Genomic DNA, 21,525 nt, shown 5'->3' on the forward strand with positions numbered 1-21,525 from the left:
AATTAACCCTATACTTAAGAGGGTTGGATAGTCATGTGAGTGAAGCAGGGACTTGTGGCAGGGTCTGTGCAGAGAGCTTGAGTGTCCTGGCCACATAGATGAGAAATTGAGGATAAGTATGAGTAGTATAGATGGATTAGGAGATTATGGACTGTTTAGAATTGATGCAGTGGCACATCTGGAGGCCAAAGGAATTTTGTGTTTATCTCTGGGTGATTTTTAAATGAAAATAGACAAACTGTTGTGTCCAGAGTAGGGCAGTCAGCAGTTTGAATGTAAATTGCATAGGTCAATAACTATTGGGGTGTCACTTGATTTGGAAAGAAGGAGTGAAAGATCAAAGACAGCAACAAAACAAAACAAAACAAACAGGGCTTAAGGTCAGTGAGAGGAGGTTTCAAGGAGAGAAGCCAAGGATAGCCAAGAATCTTCAGCTTAGAAGGACGTAGGCATTTACAGAAACAGGGAGGATGAGAAGAGGAGTTAATATGGGTAAATGTGATATGTTCTGTTTTAAACAAATCACATTTGAGATGCTAGTGGTATATCCCACAACTGAAACTGCTATCAAGAAATTGGAAATATATGCTGGTGTTTAGGGGAAGAGATTATCTGATTGTCTGCAGATAACTCATCTGAAACTAGAAAAGAGGAAGGCCATAGGCTGCTGGGCTTTGGAGACAACCCGCATTTAGGGTTGTGGGAGGAGAAAGAAGAGTCAGTAAAGTAGGCAGCTAGAAAAGTTTCAAGGAGGTAGGAGAACCAGGCAAGTATAGAGTCTAGTAAAGTCAAAGCAGAATTTAAAGAAGGAAGAGGTGATGGTGTGGAAAAGGGTGATGGAGGAAACGTGGAAAAGGCAATTGTATTTGGCGAGGTCTTGGAACCCTGGAGAACGGTGTTCAGTGCCAGCAGTTACAAGTCATTCAAATTCATGCTGAGCACTTAATTCCTGCTAGCATTATGCTAGGTGCTGGGGACAGGAAAAGAGCACCTTCTGGACCCAAGAAGCTCACAGCGTGGCGGAGGAAGTGAGAAGTGAATCAATTAAGTTACAGTGTTGAAAGTGCTCAAACAGAGGTGTGCACAAGATACAATCGAAACCCTGCGGAGTGGGCGACCCCACGGGGCTGGACTGGGGAAGGGAGGGTAGGACGGTTTGCTGTCCAAGTTTGTGGTGGGTCTCCAGAGATTCCGCAGGGCAATTCCAGCAGAACCAGTCCTCTGAGGCCGTGTACAGCTCTTGGGCGGCTATGGGGGGATGGAGCACGAGTGGACCCTGGCTCCTTGGGGGCGAAGGATGTTAGGAATATCTAGGTCCTACTTGAAAGATACGGGATGGAGTTTGCAGCCTGAAGGCGGGATGCAGGAAGGAGAGGCGAACAGCTTCTCTAAATTCTCCCCACTTTCTCACACAGGGCAGAAGAGATCGGGGGAGTGGGGGTGGGGGAGCCTTTGGGGAAGCTAGTCGACCAAAAACCTCAGTTCGCCGGGATCCGGGAGCCTCATTACTCTTCCCCGGCCTCTGCACCCGGCCGGAACTCGTGTCATCAGGCCTGGTTTCCCGCCGGCCTGGAAAAGCAGACGGCCCTACAGAGAAGTGGAGAGCTCGGTCTGCAAAAGCCGGGCTCGGGCGGAAGTCACTCTGAAGCGTCGGCAGGGGAGGCCAGTGAACGCCAGCCGGGAGCTGGAGCGTCCGGGGCTTGTGAGGGCCCCACGGCCCTAGCAGGTGAGGGGTGAGGGGGCTGTGGCACGGTCCCGACCGCTTCCCGAGTAAACACCGGGACTCTAGGGTTGGTCTTGCCACTTACTAGTTGTATGACCGGGGGTAATTTAATTTGCTCAGTAAGTGGAATAATAATAGTACCTTTCTCACGGTTGTTGTGAGGAGTTAACGAAAATACACCCAGGACAGTTTCTGGCACATAGTAAGCTCAGGATGTACAATCTTCACTAATACTGCTCTCAGCTGCGTGGGTTACGTTGCCCTGAAAGCTCACCAACTTCCACCCGGGATCATCCAGTTAATGATTTTGACTTTATGTTTATTGGTAAAAGTATGAAACAAAACACTTATAATTAAAGTTATATTATTCGAGAAGTGATAGCACTACTGAGGGGTTGGAGAATAGGGTGAATAATATTACTTATAATCCCATCATCCTACACACGACTTTAAGCCTTTTTCTTATTTTTTACCCCCAAATCTTTTTGTGCATACGTTTTTTTTTTTTTTTTTTTTTTTTTTTTTTTTGCGGTACGCGGGCCTCTCACTGCCGTGGCCTCTCCCGTTGCGGAGCACAGGCTCCGGACGCGCAGGCTCAGCGGCCATGGCTCACGGGCCCACCCGCTCCGCGGCATGTGGGGTCCTCCCGGACCGGGGCACGAACCCGCATCCCCTGCATCGGTAGGCAGACTCCCAACCACTGCGCCACCGAGGAAGCCCCTGTGCATACGTTTTTATACTTGTAATGTTAGTGCATATGCATTTTGATTCCTCCTTATTTGCCACTCAGTAGTGTAGCCTAAGCATGGTGTTAACGAAAATCCTGTTTATGATTGTACAAATTCCATTTTATAGGCTTATCATTTATTTTCCAAATTCCTGCATATGTAGAGGTAAAATCATTTAAAGAAGTCAGTGAGGGAAATTTAGATATTACCTATGATTCCAGGACGTGAGATCAACAGTTGTTATTTTTCCTGGTTCCCTTCTATTTTTTAGTCCATGTGAAAACATACTGTTTACACGGTTTTCATTTATTTTAGCAAACATTGTGTATCAGTTATGTTTAAGCCATAGTCCAAGATTAAAGTCAGGCTAGTTAGGTAGACAGAAAAAAAAAAGCAAGATTCTAATAGTTTGTAAGTGCTGTGAGATGTATGCATAGGTTCTCATAAGAATATGGAGGAAGAGCAGTGTCAGTGCCCTCCAATCAGAGACCACCAGGAACATGCTTGTAGTTGAAGTTAGGCTTATTACTCTTTTTTTTTTTTTTTTTTTTTTTTTGGCAGTACGCGGGCCTCTCACTGTTGTGACCTCTCCCGTTTCGGAGCACAGGCTCCGGACACGCAGGCCCAGAGGCCATGGCTCACGGGCCCAGCCGCTCCGCGGCATGTGGGATCCTCCCGGACCGGGGCACGAACCCGTGTCCCCTGCATCGGCAGGCGGACTCTCAACCACTATGCCACCAGGGAAGCTCCAGGCTTATTATTCTTGTAGTGAGAAAGAACACAGCCATGGGAAACCATGGGGCATCTCAGTAAGAGGGTGTTAGAAGGGATTTATTGTTGGACTTAGGTTTGTGTTAGATGATTTGGGGGAAAGTATTGAGGAGGTGGAGGTAATTCTATAATTAGGAGAGAATCTTATCTATCTAGAGTGAGGCTAATGCTATGACTGGTCAGGGTATGGCAGTCACTCATATTAGCCAGGATAGTAGAATGTTTGGTCACTTTCGTGGTTTTTGTTCGTTTGCTTTTGCGGCACGCGGGCCTCTCACTATTGTGGCCTCTCCCATTGCGGAGCACAGGCTCCAGACGCGCAGGCTCAGCGGCCATGGTTCACGGGCCCAGCCGCTCCGCGGCATGTGGGATCTTCCCGGAGCGGGGCACGAACCCGTGTCCCCTGCATCGGCAGGCGGACTCTCAACCACTGCGCCACCAGGGAAGCCCCACTTTTGTGGGTTTTGAGCAATGTTTTTTTTGTGTGTGTGTTCAGACATGATAATAGTTAGTATAATTAATAGAGCTGAGGTTATTTATTGCCCATGGAAGTGAGGAGAAGTTAGGCCAGGGAGTTGGGCACATTTTGGAGGGCCTTGTGTACCATTTTAGGAGTTTGAATTTCTGGAGGGAATTGCTGAATAAGGGGAGTGCCATCATATTTAGAAAAATCCCCTTTGTTGCCAGGCAAAGGTTGGATTGGGAGAGGAGGAGGAGATCAGAGTCAGAGAGATGAGTTAGGACCTTACTAAATCCTAAAGGGTGTTCTCGGCGCCAACTCCAAGGGCAACACCTGGGGGCTCGTTAGAAATAAAGAATCTCAGGCCCCATCCTATATCTACTAAATCAGAATCTGCATTTTAACAAAATTCCCAGATGATTCATAGGCACTTTAACATATGAGAAGCACTTTGTTAGGGGAATTACAGTAGTTCTGATAAGAAACAATAAACCCCTGAGCCAAGACAGTGATGGTGGTGGTGGAGAAATGTGGAGATATTATTTGTTCAACAAATATTAGAAGCCTCCTGCATGTCTGGCACCATCCTGGTTGCTGGAAGTACCACAATGAAGATAGTCTCTCCCCTCAAGACACTTCAGTCTCGCTGGGGAGACTGACAAGGGAACTGCCAATAAACTGTAGCAGGGAAAGTGTAAGCCCAGGATGCAATACGTCAAAAGGTCTCTGTGGAGTTGAGTAATTAAGGGTTCTTGGAGGAGGTAATGGATACCTAAGCTGAGTCCCAAAGGATAAATCAGCCAGCAGAAATCGGTAGAGGGCATTTCTGGCCTAGGAGCAGCAATCTGCCAAGGCATGAAGCCTAGAGAGGGGGTACTGGGTGGCACTTGTTAGACCACAGGTGTTCTCTGTGATTAGAGCAGAGTAGGGTGTGATCAGAGGGGAGATTGGAGAGATGAGCAGAGGCCAGATCTGGAGGGGTCTTACAGACCTCGTGGAGAAAGTCAAGTTTTATTCTGAAGACCATGAGAGCCTCTGAAGAGTTTTAATCAGAGAAAACAATCAGTTTTGTGTATTAGGCCCTCTAGATGCTGAGTGGTGGGATAAGGTGGAGGTCTGGGTGCAAGTCTGGAGTGCAGTGATTTAGGAGAGAGAAGGTGGTGAGCCACCTGATGTGGGGAGTGAGGGAGGAGGGGCAGTCTGGAAAGATGACCAGTCCTGTGTTGTAGATAGAATGGTCTGGGTGCCATTTTGATGTAGACTCTCAGGCGACTGAGCTGAATTGTTGGATTTGGGCATTTTTGAAGCTTTTTTTTTTTTTTTTTTTAAGTTTTTAGCATTCCATCTAGTTTCTCACTCAGTACTGTGTTCTGACTAGTGGGTGGTTTTTTGTTTTTGATTTTTCTCTCTCCTGGTCTCTGGTGAGAGAAAGACAAAGGAGAAAGATGAAGTCAGCATTCCATATTTTATTTCATTTTCGGGGTAGCTGGAATAAGTAGGAGAGGGGACTCTTTAGCCTTCCTGGTTCTTGCAGCACTTCCTGCCAGCGGTCTTTGAATGTTGCTGTAAGAGCAAAGTTGCTATTTCAGTAGAGCTATGGAAGTTATATTACTAATGTTAACATAGGGAGAGGCAGCAGTAACTAATGGAAGGATTTAAGGCCAGGGTTCTAGTGCTACAGCTTCCAAACTGATGAGCAGTGTAATCTTAGGCAAGTTACTTCCCCTGTTGGTGTCTAGTTCCTTGTGAAAGGAGATAACTACCTGACTTGTCTTACATGAGGCTTATGTGGATTAAATGAGATAATATTTGTCAGGGTGACTTGAAAATACTAAGAATGGCATTTAAAGGTAATGGTATTATTGCTACTATTGTTTAGGTTCTGTCTTTGAGGAGATCAGATAGTGGCTGATAGTCAAAGCCTTGTTACTCAAAGTGTGGGCCTTAGACTAGGAGCTTCTTAGACATGAAGAATCTTGGGGATCTTGTCAGATCAGAGAAACCTTTTATAGCCACTATTCCCTCTGATCTATAGAAGGATCCCTTAAGGTCGGTAGGGGAGGTGTTAGCACATCCATTCCCCCGAGGAAATGGAGGCTTCAGAAGATCAGCCGCTTTACCTGAGGGTAAACAGTTCTAGGTGTGAAGTCCAAGCCTTCTGACTCCACATACCATGCGAACTGTAGTCTCTTCTTTTTATAGATGAAGTGCTAAAATGTTGGAGTGAATTATTGACAGTTGAATATTTTAGTTTAGGGACCAATTATTTCTTTAAAAATCCAGCATAAAGGGCTTCCCTGGTGGCGCAGTGGTTGGAAGTCCGCCTGCCGATGCAGGGGACGCGGGTTCGTGCCCCAGTCCGGGAGGATCCCACATGCCGCGGCTGGTCCCGTGTGCCACGGCCGCTGGGCCTGTGCGTCCGGAGCCTGTGCTCCGCGGCGGGAGAGGCCACAGTGGTGAGAGCCCCGCGTATCACCAAAAAAAAAAAAAAAAAAAAAAATCTAGCATAAGAATTTGCTTTAAAATTGACAACCTTTTGAAGCACATACTTGAATTATTTTGGGGTTGATCATTAACTCCCTGAAAGGGGCCTGTGTTTCTGTTCATCTTGGCACTTTTTCACAAGGCAGTGGGATGTATTATGTACAGTGTAAACATTCTTCTGCTCATAGTAGCCCCTGGGTAAATGTTCATAGAATTAGAAAATAAGTTCATGAATTTCATAGTACATGATCCATGTTGAACTTGAAATTATGATGCATTCATTGGCTCTACTGGTAACTCTTCACTGTCTCTTTTATTATAGGTGGAATTGGGCTATTTGCTGAAGCTTCTTTCCCTGGTAGGCCAGGGAAAAATTTACATTTTGACTTTCTTTTAATCATGGCTTTGGTTCATAAATTGCTGAATGGCACTTATATTCTCAGAAAATGCCCGAAGCCAAGTGTTGCCTCTTGTCCATTTTTGGGTACTCGCTTTGCAGATTATTGTTCCAGCAGTCTTGAGAAACCAGTGGCTGCTCCTGGCAAAGCCTCTTCTCAGAGGAAGACTGAAGAGAATTTGGAAGGACATCACCAGAGAGAAGTTGCTTTGGATATAACTTCTCCTGAGGACAAGCCTGAAGTTAGTTTTGATAAAGCAATTAAAGAAGAAATAAAGGACCATTTTAGGCGTTTGAAGGATGATATTGTGCATCATTGGATAGGGCCTGAAGGCCGCCCTCTGCATGAGGTCTTGATGGAACAAGCCAAGGTTGTCTGGCAGTTCCGTGGCAAAGAAGATTTGAATAAGTGGATAGTGACTTCTGATAAGACGATTGGTGGCAGAAGTGAAGTGTTCCTGAAAATGGGCAGGAGTAACCAAAGTGCACTGCTGTATGGAACTCTGAGCTCTGAGGCACCCCAGGACGGGGAGAGTGGCCGAAGTGGATACTGTGCAATGATATCCAAGATTCCAAGGGTACGTGAGACCCAGGAGCTGCAGTTTTCTAGTGAACTGAGGTGAACTTCATTGTAGCATGAACTATAGCAGACAGCTTTTTTTTTCTGTAAATGAAAACAGCTGGCATCTCATCTTGTATATGGGGTTAAATAACTACTGGGCACAAGTGTAAAGTTTCATAAGCACAAGGGGGAAGTGGTTTCTGAAGAGAGGCTACATATTTCTGGGCATCACTTGGGGCCAGGGTGGGGCATACTTATGTTTGAGGAGCCCTGAGAGCTTAGATATTTAAACGATGATCTGGGGAGATTTACATCTCTAACATAGGCCTTAGACCCTCTAATGGCTAGGGGTTCCTTAGAGTGGAAGTAGGGTCAGCCGGGATTTTCTTTTTTTTTTTTTTTAAGTAAACTTTTAAATTTTAGAATATTTTTGGTATTACAGAAAAATTGCAAAGATGGTACTGAGAGTTCCTGTATGTCCCTCACCCAGCTTCTCCAGTTGTTACCATCTTACATCACTTGGTACATTTGCCACAACTGAGAAACCAACATTGCTCCGTTACTGTTAACTAATTCCAGACTCTACTTGAATTTCACCAGTTTTTCCATACTATCTTTTATTCTGTTTCAGTATCCCAGCCAGGATACATTACATTACATCCAGTTGTCATGTCTCCTTAGTCTGTTACTTAGTCTTTCCTTATTTTTCATGAGGATTTGAGAAATACTGGTCAGGTATTTTGCAGAATGATCCTCAATTTAGGATTTTCTGATTTTTTTTTTCTCCTGGTTAGACTTGGGTTTTCTGGGTTTTTAGGAAGAACAGCACAGAGTTGAAGTACCCTTCTCATCGTATTAGGTTACATGCTAGTAGCATGACTTATCACTGATGTGTTAACCTTGATCACCTGGTCAAGGTAGTATTTGCCAGATTACTCCACTGTTAAGTTACTTTTTTTTTTCCTCCATATTCTGTTCTTTGGAAACAAGTCACTAATTGTACCCTGCATTCTAGGCATGGGGTAGGGTGTGGGATTAAGTTCTAGCTCCTGGAAGGGGTAGTATTTACATAAATTATTTGGGATTTTTCAGAAAGGAAGATTTGTTTCTTCTCCTACATTTATTTATTTATTCAGTCATTTAGTATGGACTCACACTTTGGGTTATAATCCAATACTATGTTATTCATTTTGTTGCTCAGATTGTTCCAGCTTTGGCCACTGGGAGCTCTTTCAGGTTGGCCGTGTCCCTTTGACATGCCCCCATCCTTTTGTATTTTTGAGCACTTTTTGGCACTACCAGGTGCTGTAAGCTCATCTTGTATTTCCTCTGTTCCAACCCTAGAATTAGCCATTTCTCAAAGGAGCCCTGGTTCTTTTTTTTTTTTTTTTGGAAGATGGAGTTGGAAACCAAGATCTGGTTGCTAAGTATGCTTGTTGCTTCTGGGTTGACACTATTTCTAGGACCTCTCAGTGGACACAGCTAGGAAATATATGTATGCATACCAACTCATGGAAACACACATCTGTAACTATTTCTGTATCTATATTAAGCTAAGTATGAGTTCAAACTGATGCTTTGACTCTAATCTGGTACCACATTATTTATTCTAGCTTCCTCCCTCTTGTTTATTGATAACTTCTGTGATGGTGTGAAACCTGTCTCCCGCCACTTACTGTACATTTACTTATTAAGTCAACCCAAGAGTACATGTAAAGCAGTTTCAGGACTTTCCTGGTGGCACAGCAGTTAAGAATCTGCCTGCCAATGCAGGGGACACGGATTCGAGCCCTGGTTCGGGAAGATGCCACATGCCACAGAGCAACTAAGCCTGTGCGCCACAACTACTGAGCCTGTGCTCCAGAGCCCATGAGCCACAGCTACTGAGCCCACGTGCCGCAACTACTGAAGCCCGCACGCCTAGAGCCTGTGCTCCGCAACAGGAGAAGCCACTGCAGTGAGAAGCCCGTGCACCGCAACGAAGAGTAGCCCCTGCTCGCCACACCTAGAGAAAGCCTGCACACAGCGACGAAGACCCAACGCAGCTGGAAATTAAATAAATAAATAAAGCAGTTTCAGAATTTCTAACCCATAACCCTGTGAGAAACAACTTTACCAACTACAGTACAATGTTTATGTATAGTTTCTTTTGTCTTTAGCCTTTTGGTTTCCAGTCAGAACACCATTTTCCAGGGCTACTTAGGTCAGCTCCTTTGTCTCGCCACCAGCCTGTTGCATTTTGCAATGCTGATCAGGTGTTTCAGGGCTGCTCTGGACAGGCTCCTGTGCCCGGCCGTGGCCACAGCCCATGGGTGTTTGCTTGGTTGTGGTGTCCTTTTTTTTTTTTTAATATTTACTTATTCATTCATTCATGCAAGCATGCATGCATGCTGTGCCAGGTCTTAGTTGCAGCAAGCAGGATCTTTGTTGCGGCATGTGGGATCTTTAGTTGCAGTATGCGAACTCTTAGTTGCTGCATGCGGGATCTAGTTCCCTGACCAGGGATCGAGCCTGGGCCACTTGCACTGGGATTGCAGGGTCTTAGCCACTGGACCACCAGGGAAGTCCCTTGGTTATGGTGTTTTAAGGAGAAAGGCAAATGATAGGAATAGTATTAGGCTCCCTCTCTCCAGATAGTGATGAAAAAGAAAGGTACATGTTCTTTCAGAGGTAATAAACTATGCATACAAGATTTTTTTTTCAGGCCCTGAAAATCCACAGAATGGATTTGGTCAGTCCACAGTAGAAAATAATTCTATGATGTACTGTGGAATAATGAAAGTAGTCGATAACATTTACTAAGTGTACCCTGCCAGTCCTTGTGCTAATTACTTTATATACATTATCCCTTTTATTCACCACATAAAATCCTGTAAGGTATAACTATCCCAGTTTTACAGATGAGGAAACAGGCTTGGGGAGATTTAGTAGCTTGTCTAAAATTACATGACTAGTAAGTAATAGTTCGTATCTGAGCACTGGTATTCTTGAAATCTGATTAGCTCTGAGATTGCTGTAAACAAACACCTTTGGAAATTAACACTACATTCTACTTTCAGAGACAATTTAGGTAGTTGTTAAGAACATAGATTTTGGAGTTAAACAGCCCTGGACCTACCACTTACTGGTTGAGTGCTCAGTTTCTTCGTCTATAAAATGGAGTACAATGATAGTACCTATCTCATAGGGCTGTTGTGAGGATTAAGTTATGCAGAGTGATTAATGTATATTTTCAATGGATGGTAGGTGTTGTCAATAAAATACCAGTTTTAAAACTTGAGGTCTTTCATAGTTTTCTGATTTATGGGAAGGCAGTTGTCATAAAATGGCCCAGTCAGAAGATATTGCTCCCTAGGCCCTGGGAAAGGAAGTACATACAGTAGTAATTCATTTCCATTCAGTGACACAAGTGAGTGTCTACCCCATGTAAACACTGTCCTGGGCCAATCAGGTCTTGAACATTACCTTAGAAACATTTAACTAGGTCAGTATTTTGTACTAAAATAAGAATCACCAGATTTATTTGCCTCCTTACCGTGGTAGGAAGCAGAAAAAAGCAGAAAAATGGCTTGTTGATCCTTTTGATGCTGTAAAAGGTGATGACTCACATTTTGCTAATAGTGGAAAATGAGGTGAAATTAACTTTCCTTTCTATACCTTAGGGCCCTTTTGAGAGGAAGAGGCTTTATGATTGGTCCCAGTTCAACACTCTGTATCTTCGTGTCCGTGGAGATGGTCGGCCTTGGATGGTGAATATCAGGGAGGACACGGATATAATCCAGAGGAAGGATCAGATGTACAGTTACTTCATGTTCACCCGTGGGGGGCCCTACTGGCAGGAGGTCAAGGTAACAGCATAAGTCTTTACTGTGTATGAAAATGAGGTCTTATGAGATCATGGTTACATTGTAGTTTTTTTTTTTTTCTTATTAATTCCTCTTGGACAGTATGGGGAGGGAAAGAAGGAAGAGGACCTAAGGGCAAAATTTACATAATTGACTTTTTCTTTCTTTTTTTTATTTTTTGGCTGTGTTGGGTCTTCGTTACTGCGCCTGGGCTTTCTCTAGTTGTGGCGAGCAGGGGCTACTCTTTGTTGCCGTATGCAGGCTTCTCACTGCAGTGCCTTCTCTTGTTGCGGAGCATGGGCTCTAGACGCGCGGGCTTCAGTAGTTGCAGCATGTGGGCTCAATAGTTGCAGCATGCGGGCCCTAGAGCACAGGCTCAGTAGTTGTGGCGCATGGGCTTAGTTGCTCTGCGGTATGTGGAATCTTCCCGGACCAGGGATCAGACCTGTGTCCCCTGCATTGGCAGGCGGATTCTTAACCACTGTGCCACCAGGGAAGTCCGACTTTTTCTTTTTCTTTTTTTTTTTTTTTCGGTATGCGGGCCTCTCACTGCTGTGACCTCTCCTGTTGCAGAGCACAGGCTCCGGACGCGCAGGCTCAGTAGCCATGGCTCACGGGCCTAGCCACTCCGCAGCATGTGGGATCCTCCCGGACCGGGGCACGAACCCGTGTCCCCTGCATCGGCAGGCGGACTCTCAACCACTGCGCCACCAGGGAAGCCCCGACTTTTTCTTTTATGAATATAAATGTTAGCTTACTGACCAGTAAATATTTTTGATAAGGATGTGGCCAGGTCCATGCTGAGTCATGGGTCCATCTCTGCCCTATGCACAATTATCAGTACTATAGGTATTTCTTTTTAAGTTCTGGCCATATCATCTCTTCCAGGCAACTGTACTAAGCTAGTGTCCCTGGCTGAGCAGAAAGGCTCCCTTAAGAGGAATAAATACTTCATATTTTACAGTTATTGACATTTTTGGTTTTGTTTATTTCTTGGTAATATAAGGCAATCTTATTTTGTAGGGAGAAAAAACTTTTAGAAGGTAAAAAATGTTCATCAGGAGGAAAATAGTGGAAATTCAGGGAGTGAGGGCAAAATCAGGTGCCCACTCCTTTCTTCTGAAGGTTTTTAATCCATAAATTCAAAAGAAAGTCCCCATTTTGCTCATACTTAAACCTAAGGGTTCATCCTGGATCCCTTTCTCCCCAACACTGCATCTAGTCTTTTAACGAATTCGCTCACCTATCCTTCCAAAATACACCTAGAATCTGACCATTTCAAGCCATCTCTTCCACTCTCACCCTAGTCCAGGCCTTTGGACTACTGCAAGAGCTTCTTTATTGATTTCCTTCTTTGTCTTCTTGCCTCCTAAAGTGCACTCTGCACACAGCAGCCAGAGTGATCTTTCTAAAGCATAGTTCAGATTACATCACTCACATGCTTAAAACCCTCCAGTGGTCTCCCTGTATTAGAATACAGTCCAAACTCTTTAACATGGCCTACGGGGCCTATAGTAGCAGACCCCTGTCTTCATCTTCAGTCTGTCCTCCTCCCCTCTCCCTCCTCCATACTGGCCCCTTTTGTGTGTGTCAAACTCAACAAACTACTTCTGTCTCAGAGCCTTTGTATTTCATGCTGTATCTGTGGGCATGCTCTTCTCCCATGTCTTCACCTGCTTCCTCTTTCCTACTATTTACCTCTCATCTCCAAAGCCACCTCAGAGAGGCCTTTCCTGATCCTTCTAGTTAGAGTTGCACCTTCTCACCCAGTAACAACATCCTGTTTAATTTTTTCATAGAACTTATCACTAAGTAAAATTATCTTTTTCATTCACTTGTCTATTTCATTCATTCAATTATCTTTTTCATTCACTTGTCTGTTTGTTTATTGTCACTCTCTACCAGGCTCCTATGGAACATAAATTCTGTAAGTTCTGAGAGCAGGGACTTTGTCTGTATCCTTCATAGCTGTTTCCCTTGCACCTAGAACAGTGCAGTGCCTAGCATATAATAGATACATATTTATACACTAATACAGATGTATAACCAAAAAATTATTATGTATGTAACACTTGTATATAAATAATACTTATAACAAATTACTAAACAAAACAAGTATCTCATTATAGAAAATTTAGAAAATGCAGAAAAGGAAAAAAATCTTGTGGTACCACTACCCAGAGGTAAAATACTATTTTTATTTTAGTATGCACCTTCAGACTTTTTTTTTTCATATTTTTTTATTAGTTTCTGCTTTATAACAAAGTGAATCAGTCATACATATACATCTGTTCCCACATCCCTTCCCTCATGCATCTCCCTCCCTCCCACGCTCCCCATCCCACCCTCAGACTTTTCTATTTACACTTTTTTTTTACAAGAATTGTATTGTGCCAGTGCTATTTTATAACATACATTGTTCACTGAACTGAATTTTATATACAAACTTTCTGTTGAAATATTTCTACATCATTTTTGATATCTGCATGATATTATGTAAATAGACACAATTTACTTAATCCATCCTCTATTGTTGTACGTTTAGATTGTTTTCAGAGTTTTTCACTCTTATACCAAACTCTGAGGTAAATATCCTTAAATATTTTCTTAGATGTATTCCTGGAAATAAAATTCCTAGAATAAATGACATGTACATTTTTAAGGCCTTTGATGCACATTGCCAAATTATTTTCCAGTATAATCATTGACTTATTACTTTCTTTCCTGAAAGTACATGTAGTTTTAATCTTTGGCTGGAAATAATAGTTGTTTGCAACACCTTTCCTTAAATTGTTATTATTATTATTACTTCAAAATTTTATTTTTGGCTGCGTTGGGTCTTTCTCTAGTTGCAGCGAGTGGGGGCTACTCTTTGTTGTGGTGTGTGGGCTTCTCATTGTGGTAGCTTCTCTTGTTGTGGAGCGTGGGCTCTAGGCACGTGGGCTTCAGTAGTTGTGGCATGTGGGCTCAGTAGTTGTGGCTCGCGGGCTCTAGCGTGCTGGCTCAGTAGTTGTGACGCACAGGCTTGGCTGCTCCATGGCATGTGGGATCTCCATGGCTGCTCCATGGCATGTGGGATCTTCCCGGACCAAGGATTGAACCTGCGTCCCCTGCATTGGCAGGTGGATTCGTAACCACTGCGCCACCAGGGAAGTCCCTCTTTAAATTATTAAAGGAAGTGTTGGGGAAGAGATTTTTATTTTTATCTTTTTAATAAATTTATTTATTTATGGCTGTGTTGGGTCTTCATTGCTGCACGTGGGCTTTCTCTAGTTGCAGCACGCGGGGGCTACTCTTCATCGCACTGCACGGGCTTCTCATTGCAGTGGCTTCTTTTGTTGCGGAGCACAGGCTCTAGGCATATGGGCCTCAGTAGTTGTGGCTCACGGGCTCTAGAGTGCAGGCTCAGTAGTTGTGGCACACGGGTTTAGTTGCTAGGTGCCATGTGGGATCTTCCCGGACCAGGGCTCGAACCCATGTCCCCTGCATTGGTAGGCAGGTTCTTAACCACTGCACCACCAGGGAAGTCCCAGGGAAGACATTTTTAAAAATTAAATGTTATTAATTGCTGTCCATGTCTTCATGAATAATTCTCCTTTAGTAAATAGAAGTGAGATGCTCAAATATTTACTATGATTATAGAAAGAAAACAGAGGAAAATGATGGAAAAATTATACATGCTAGTTTTCTGTCATTTGTAGGGAGAAAACAACGGTTGATCCTTTTCGTTTTATGCAAGCTGTACAATTTAATGCTTCTTAGCTTCCTTTTTTTTTCCAGGCTAAAAAATTCCCTTGGTGTGGACAGTGGCCTTAGCAAATTACATGACAAAAAGACAAAAGGCCAGTGGGGTGGGTGACACATGCTCCTTGAATGGTGAGCAGGTAGTATTGATTCCGTTTCCAAAATATATTTTGAATAATGAGGTAGATGAAGTGCCCAACCAGGATGCAAACATGAGGAACTGACGGGGCTGGGGGCTGGGGGTGCAGGGTCCTTCCAGGTTTGTGTAACGGAAAGGAAGGGAACCTGAGAACTGAGGATGTGACTGCAGTTGGATTTGCTGTGTGAGGAACATGACCTTGTGCAGTGGTGCTTTGTTACATGAGCTTTGGACTGAGTTTGCTTTTACGTCAGCAAGTGTTTTTGGTGATAATCTGAACAATACATTTTATTTGTTTAACTCATTTTTATTTTTTGGCTCAAAAATCAAAATAATATAAAAACATGTACAAAAACGTCTCACTCCCACTCAGTTCTCTCTCCACCCTTTTTGCCCTCATCCTCTATAGGTAACCACATTTATTAGTTTCTTCCATAGATTTAGTTTTTCTAAGCAAATATAAGCGAGTATATATACACATACACTTATTTTCTCCCTTGTTTTACTCAAAAAATATAGCATACTTTATGCGTCTTCTGTGCCAGTTTATATTTTCTTTCATTTAGATCCTGGAGAGCTTCTATATCACTACATGGAATAATTCTTCATTCTTTGTTATTTTGTTTGGTATTTTCTGTTATATGGATATCTCATAGCTGATTGAACTAGTCCTTATTGATAGATACTTGGGTTGTTCCCAATTGCTATAGTAAATTTTTTATTAGTTTTTTTTTAGGCATTTAAAAGATTTGTTTTTAGGGGAAATTCACTGGTGGTCCAGTGGTTAGGACTTGGGGCTTTCACTGCCAGCGCCCAGGTTCAGTCCCTGGCCGGGGAACTAACATCCTGCAAGCCACACAGTGTGGCCAAGAAAAAACTTGTATTTAATAACATAAATGATATTTATACTATAGATTTTGTTTATCTCTTACTTTTTTACTAATAATATATTGTGGAGGTCTTCCCACAGCATCATGTATAGATCTACTTCATTTTAAAAAATAGCTGCATAGTATTCAGTTGTATGGTTGCACTATAATTTATTGAACTATTCCCCTATTTTTCCTTTTTTTTAATTAGAAAAAGCTGTATATTTATGTGTTTGTCAGAGTTTATCTGTAATATAAATTCCTAAAAGTGAAACTGGCAGGCCAAGTTACGGCATTTCAAATTTTGCTAGATATTGCTGTGTTAGTTTCCTATTGTTACATAAAAAATTACCACAAACTTTGCACAGTTCTGTAAGTCATAGTTTGGGACACGCTGTGGCCAGGTTCAATGCTCAGGGCTTTCTAAGGCTGAAATCAAGGTGTCAGCTGGGCTGTACTTCTTTTCAGAGGCTCTGGGGAAGAATCCACTGCCAAGCTCACTCTGGTTATTGGCCAGATTTAGTTCCTTTGGTTGTAATGATGTCTTGGTTTCTTTACTGGTTGTCAGCTGGGAGTCACTCTCAGCTCCTAGAAGCTGTCCACATTCCTTACCATTTAGCTCCCTCCATCTTCAAAGCCAGAAGTGGAGAATCCCCCTGACCTCCCCCTTTGAATCCCTCTCATTCTTCTTACCTCTTTTACCAGGCACTTTTATGGGCTCAAGTGATTAAGTCAGACCTACAGAGGATAATCTTCCCTATATTAAGGTCAACTGATTTGGGACCAGACTTCGGGAGAGTCCCTTCATAGCAGCACTGAGATTTGTGTTTGAATCCCTGGAAGAAGGTGTGTGTGCACTAGGTGGAAATCTTGGGGGTCATCTTAGAATCCCGCCTACCACAATTGCTAGCTGCTGCTCTCTAAAAGAGTTGGACTAATTTGCACTCCTACCAGCAGTATACAGATGTGCCTGTTTCTCCCATCCCCATTTTTCTACTGGGTTGTTTCATCTTTTTCTTAGTTATTTGTAAAAGTTTTGTGTTTAGGATATTAGTTTTTGCCATCAGAAAGTTATAATTGTTCTCTGTCATTTTTTCCTTTGGGACTCCTGGCTTAGAAAGGTTTTCACCTGTTTTCTACCAGTACTTAGGTTATTTCATTAAAAAAATTTTTTTTTCTGTGATCCAAATGACTAGCCACTTGTTATAGCTTCACATATTAATTTTAAAATTCAGTTTAAACCGTTATTATTTTATCATTGCAGTTCTAAACAGATGCCTCCGTTGCTTGCATTTCAGTTCTGAAGTCAATGGTTTCTTCTTTCAGATTCCTTTCTCCAAATTTTTCTTCTCTAATCGAGGAAGAATCCGGGATGCCCAGTACCAGCTAATGCTTGACAAGGTAACATTTTCCTGTATTTTCACTCAGAACTATATTATCTTTAGTGAAACAGAACTCCTGTGAGGATGAGTTCAGTCCATATTTGAAGGCTGGCAAATGAAAGATGAAAATTCCTATTTAAGTATACTCCTATTATACCTAGACAGATGCTGACTCAGAGCTATCCTGTGAGCCAAACCCCCATCCTGGAGGAAGTTCAGTATGGTCCTCCTTTCAGCGTGCCTACATTTTATTTTAGCTTTAAAATAAGAGTATTAGAGTTCAGGAGAGCTTCAAGGAACCTCCATTAGACATCCATGTTGTACTTACTAGTCTTAACTGGCACTACTTTTAAGAGAGAAGTAGAATGTGGAAAGAAAAGCAGTCCTGTACTTCCTCTTATAATTGGCTACAGCACATGAGAACTATGGTATACTTGCTAAGGGCTGATAGTACGGAATTTTAAAACTCCGGGAATAACATCAGCATATGAGATTTTGATCAATTTCTCTATTTTAAATTTAGATCTCTTCTATCGGATTCACCCTGGCTGATAAAGTGGATGGTCCATTCTTCCTAGAAATAGATTTTATTGGAGTATTTACTGATCCAGCCCACACAGAAGAATTTGCCTATGAAAATTCTCCAGAGCTTAATCCAAGACTTTTTAAATAGAGATCATGTAGTATTTCTGTATTACTAAACTAAGGGTAGTAGAATCCACGATGACACAAAAATATAGTACTTCTTTAATGGCATCCAAACAATGGCTGGTATGTATTCCCTAAAACATAGCTAAATGCTGCTGCTAAGAGGGACCAGGATCTAAGCTGTACCTTAACTTAAAGAATCAAGTACTGGGCTTCCCTGGTGGCGCAGTAGTTGAGAGTCCGCCTGCCAATGCAGGGGACACGGGTTCGTGCCCCGGTCTGGGAGGATCCCACATGCCGCGGAGCAGCTGGGCCTGTGAGCCATGGCTGCTGAGCCTGCGCGTCCGGAGCCTGTGCTGCGCAACGGGAGAGGCCACAACAGTGAGAGGCCCGCGTAACGCAAAACAACAACAACAAAAAAGAATCAAGTACTGATGCAGAGGTACTACGTAAATAACTGTTTTTGGTTAGAATGATTCCTATTAGCAACAGTTCCTATATAAGTAGGTGGTTTCCAAAGCAGGGAGTCTCTGAGGTGACTGTTTATGGCCCTCTACCATTCTATTCCTTATAGGTTTCTTCTGTTTTCTAATCTATCAGGATAGGAGACTGTTGAAGAATATTAAGGTGCTGTAGTAGTCACTGGGAAAAGACACCTGTTTTAGTCTGCCCAAGCTGCTATAACAAATTACTATAGACTAGGTGGCTTAAACAAAACACATATGTATTTCTCACAGTTCTGGAGGCTGGGAAGTCCAGGATACCTGGTGTCTGGTGAGTACTTCTTGGCTTGTAGACAGCTGCCTTCTTACTGTATCCTCACATGGAGAAAACAAGTTCTAGTCTCTTTCTCTTCATATAATAGCACTAACCCCATCATGAGGGTGCCACCTGCCTGACCTAATTACCTCCCAGAGGCCTCCAAGTATACCTCAAAGTACCAAGTCACATTTGGAATTAAGATTTCAGTATATGAATTGGGCAGGCGGGGGCGGGGAATGGACACAAGCATGCAGTCCATAACACCTGCATAGCTGGTTCTCCAAAGATGCGTGATCCTTACCAGTTCTTACTTTATAGACTAATGTCCCCAAGGCTTCCCCAGTCATTTTTAGTATTAGAGATTGTATATACCAAAAATAAGACCTTGATTAACAGTTTAAACTGATCAATTCTTGTCATCTTAGAGGAAGAAGTAGGAAACTATATGATATAGCCAGAGTACCCTACGAGAGCCAAGTTTAAAATAAGAGAATACACAAAGGCTGATAGCTTTCCCATCATCTTGGCCTAAAATACCTATTTTGTATGTTTTCATATAATTATGTTTTTCAGCTTTATTGAGGTATAATTTACATAACAAAGTTCATCTGTTTTAAGTATACAATTCAATGATTTTTTAGTTTATTTACAGAATCGTGCAGTCTTTTTTTTTTTTTTGGCCGTGCCACATGGCTTGCTGGTTCTTAGTTCCCTGACCAGGGATTGAACCCAGGACCACAGCAGTGAAAGCGCCAAATCTTAACCACTGGACTGCCAGGGAATGCCCAGAATTCTGCAGTCTGTCTTTACGTGAACTAATTCTAGGAAATTTCCATCAGCCTAGAAAGAAACCTCAGTGCCTCTTTGCAGTTACTCTTCATTCCCACTCTCAGCCCCACAATTACTAATCTACTTTTGCTATAGGTTTATCTTCTCTGGATATTTCATATACATAGAATCATATATGATCTTTTGTGTCTTGCTTCTTTTCACTTAGCATAATGTTTTTGAGGTTCATCCATGTTGTAGCGTGTTTATCAGTATTTCATTTTTTTAGTGCATATTTTTTAAATCCATCCATTGATGGATAGTTGGATTTTTCTCCACTTTTTGGCTACTGTGAATAATACTGCTGTAAATATTTGCAGACACAAGTTTTGGTGTGGACATACGTTTTCATTTCTTAGAATTGCTGGGTCATATGGTGGATGTACATTTAAATTTTTTAAAGAAACTACCAAACTGTTTTCCACAGTGGTTATATCATTTCACCTTCCCAGTAGCAGTGTATTTGACACAGATTTCTTGATTGATCTGATCTCTGCCTCTTGATAGCAAAATCTGAGTTTATGAAGCACCCAGGAGTATGCCATGTTCTATGGGCCCATATATGTATAACAATAAGTATAACAGAATCTGACAGGTGCTGTGAAAATACAAAAGGACATAGTGATTTCTTCTAGGAGTGGGGAGTGTAAGGTCAAGAAAGGATACACAAAGAGTACAAGTCAACTCTTAATAGTCTTGGCTGGTCAACTAAATTTTAGAAACCAATTACATTTACAAAGAATGAATCTACCACCATGAGAAAAAATTTTATTTATGAAAATTTTAAGCAGTACAAAACTCAGAAGCTCCATTCGGGTGCAACAGACATGGATATGATACTAAGCAACTCTAGTCTTTTCCATAAATTGAGTAAGATGTATAAGTTTGACAGAGCATATAGTAATCCTTAAAGCAGCAATCCTCAAATTTCAATATGACCTTGTATATTTTTAAATAAGCCAGGCTAGAATGAGCTATAGAGTTTTGTTTTTAAGAATATATTGAGGGAAAAAAAAAGATAAGTAACTGGCAATTACATGAAGTGATCTGAAAGAGGTACATAGAGGCTTAAGTGACACATTTCGCAGAGATAAAACATGGATGCCTTATAAACCCATATGGCCCACAGTTTCAGTAAGACTACTAGGGTCTCGAGAGGATGAAGAGGTGGCCTTTCACAGCTTACCCTATTCATAACTTGTTCAATTTCTAGTAAAGTCTGTAGTATAACTAGCTACCATCAGGTAAGTGCTTTTGCCTAGAAGAGGACTGAAGTTCTGTTATTAGAGCCAGCAGAGGGAACTTGACCTTAAAAATCTAGGTCAAGAATTTATAGGATGGGTCTTTTAAGAAAACTGAGTTAGTTGTACAGGGGCTTAGGTAAGAACTATTTCAAAACAATTTGAGAGCTTTAAAGGTAGTAATGTCTTTTCAGGGGTAAAACGTGAAGAAGCCACAGACACTACATATATACGAACAAAGTTAAGAGCAGAAAAAGGTCTTTTGGCTAAAGTGAGAGGACAGTACAGAGTATTTACAAAGGGTTCAGAGAAAAGGAATATTTATGGGATATTAAATTATGAATCTTCAGCCATAATGAGGCCCCTTCGAACTCCCAGAACCTTTGCTTTCTTCTCCTTTCGTTCTTGCTCATGTTTCTTCCGTTGCTCCTCCCTAAGGAGGGATAGGTGTACGTTAGGCTCTAGTGAAGCTCCAAATGGACCACTTTAAAGCACCTGTTGTTAGACTAATGTCCAAACTTAAAATGACATCCAGCACACTTGTGTAAAGCACACTCTTACAGGACACTGTGCTCTGTCCAGTGGTCTGTGTGATGGAAGCCGCACCTGTAAGTCACTGTTGTGTTAAAAGGCTAGAACTTGGGGGGTTTTTTGTTGTTTTTTTAATGTTAAGGCAGCATTCTATCAAGCATGGAATAGGAAGCAGAAGACACCTGGGAGATCGAATCCAACCCCTGTAGTTTTTTTTAGTTTGTTTTAAATGAGAAACCTCTACCTGTGGAAGTCAAAGGTCAAGCTCAAAATCACATTGTCTAATGAAAGTGCTATAATTGGAATCAGGGTCTCTGACTTAAACCACTATGATTTTGGGGGGAAGGAATTAAGAGAAAAAAAGGCCCAGAATCATGATAATGATTTTAATAGCAAATAATAAGGTCTTGG

The 21,525-nt window shown here is 42.2% G+C and overlaps 2 protein-coding genes across 2 annotated transcripts in view; one reads left to right on the forward strand and one right to left on the reverse strand.

Annotated features, from left to right (window-relative positions):
- Positions 1-1,598: 1,598 nt before the first annotated feature.
- On the forward strand, positions 1,599-20,870 carry NDUFAF1 (NADH:ubiquinone oxidoreductase complex assembly factor 1). The gene is made up of 5 exons (XM_081228588.1): positions 1,599-1,726; positions 6,489-7,141; positions 10,788-10,973; positions 17,049-17,123; positions 17,628-20,870. The coding sequence occupies exons 2-5, from the start codon at positions 6,566-6,568 to the stop codon at positions 17,775-17,777; spliced, it is 987 nt and encodes a 328-aa protein (XP_081084714.1). The 5' UTR covers positions 1,599-1,726; positions 6,489-6,565; the 3' UTR covers positions 17,778-20,870.
- Positions 20,097-21,525, reverse strand: part of NUSAP1 (nucleolar and spindle associated protein 1) — a 34,082-nt gene continuing 32,653 nt past the window's right edge. The window contains exon 11 of the mRNA XM_081228587.1: positions 20,097-21,016. Within this exon, the coding sequence (XP_081084713.1) occupies positions 20,920-21,016 (97 nt within the window). The 3' untranslated portion in view covers positions 20,097-20,919. The remainder of the gene's footprint in view (positions 21,017-21,525) is intronic.

Source organism: Mesoplodon bidens (genome assembly GCF_964165515.1).
Source record: "Mesoplodon bidens genome assembly, chromosome: 3".
Taxonomy (NCBI): domain Eukaryota; kingdom Metazoa; phylum Chordata; class Mammalia; order Artiodactyla; family Ziphiidae; genus Mesoplodon; species Mesoplodon bidens.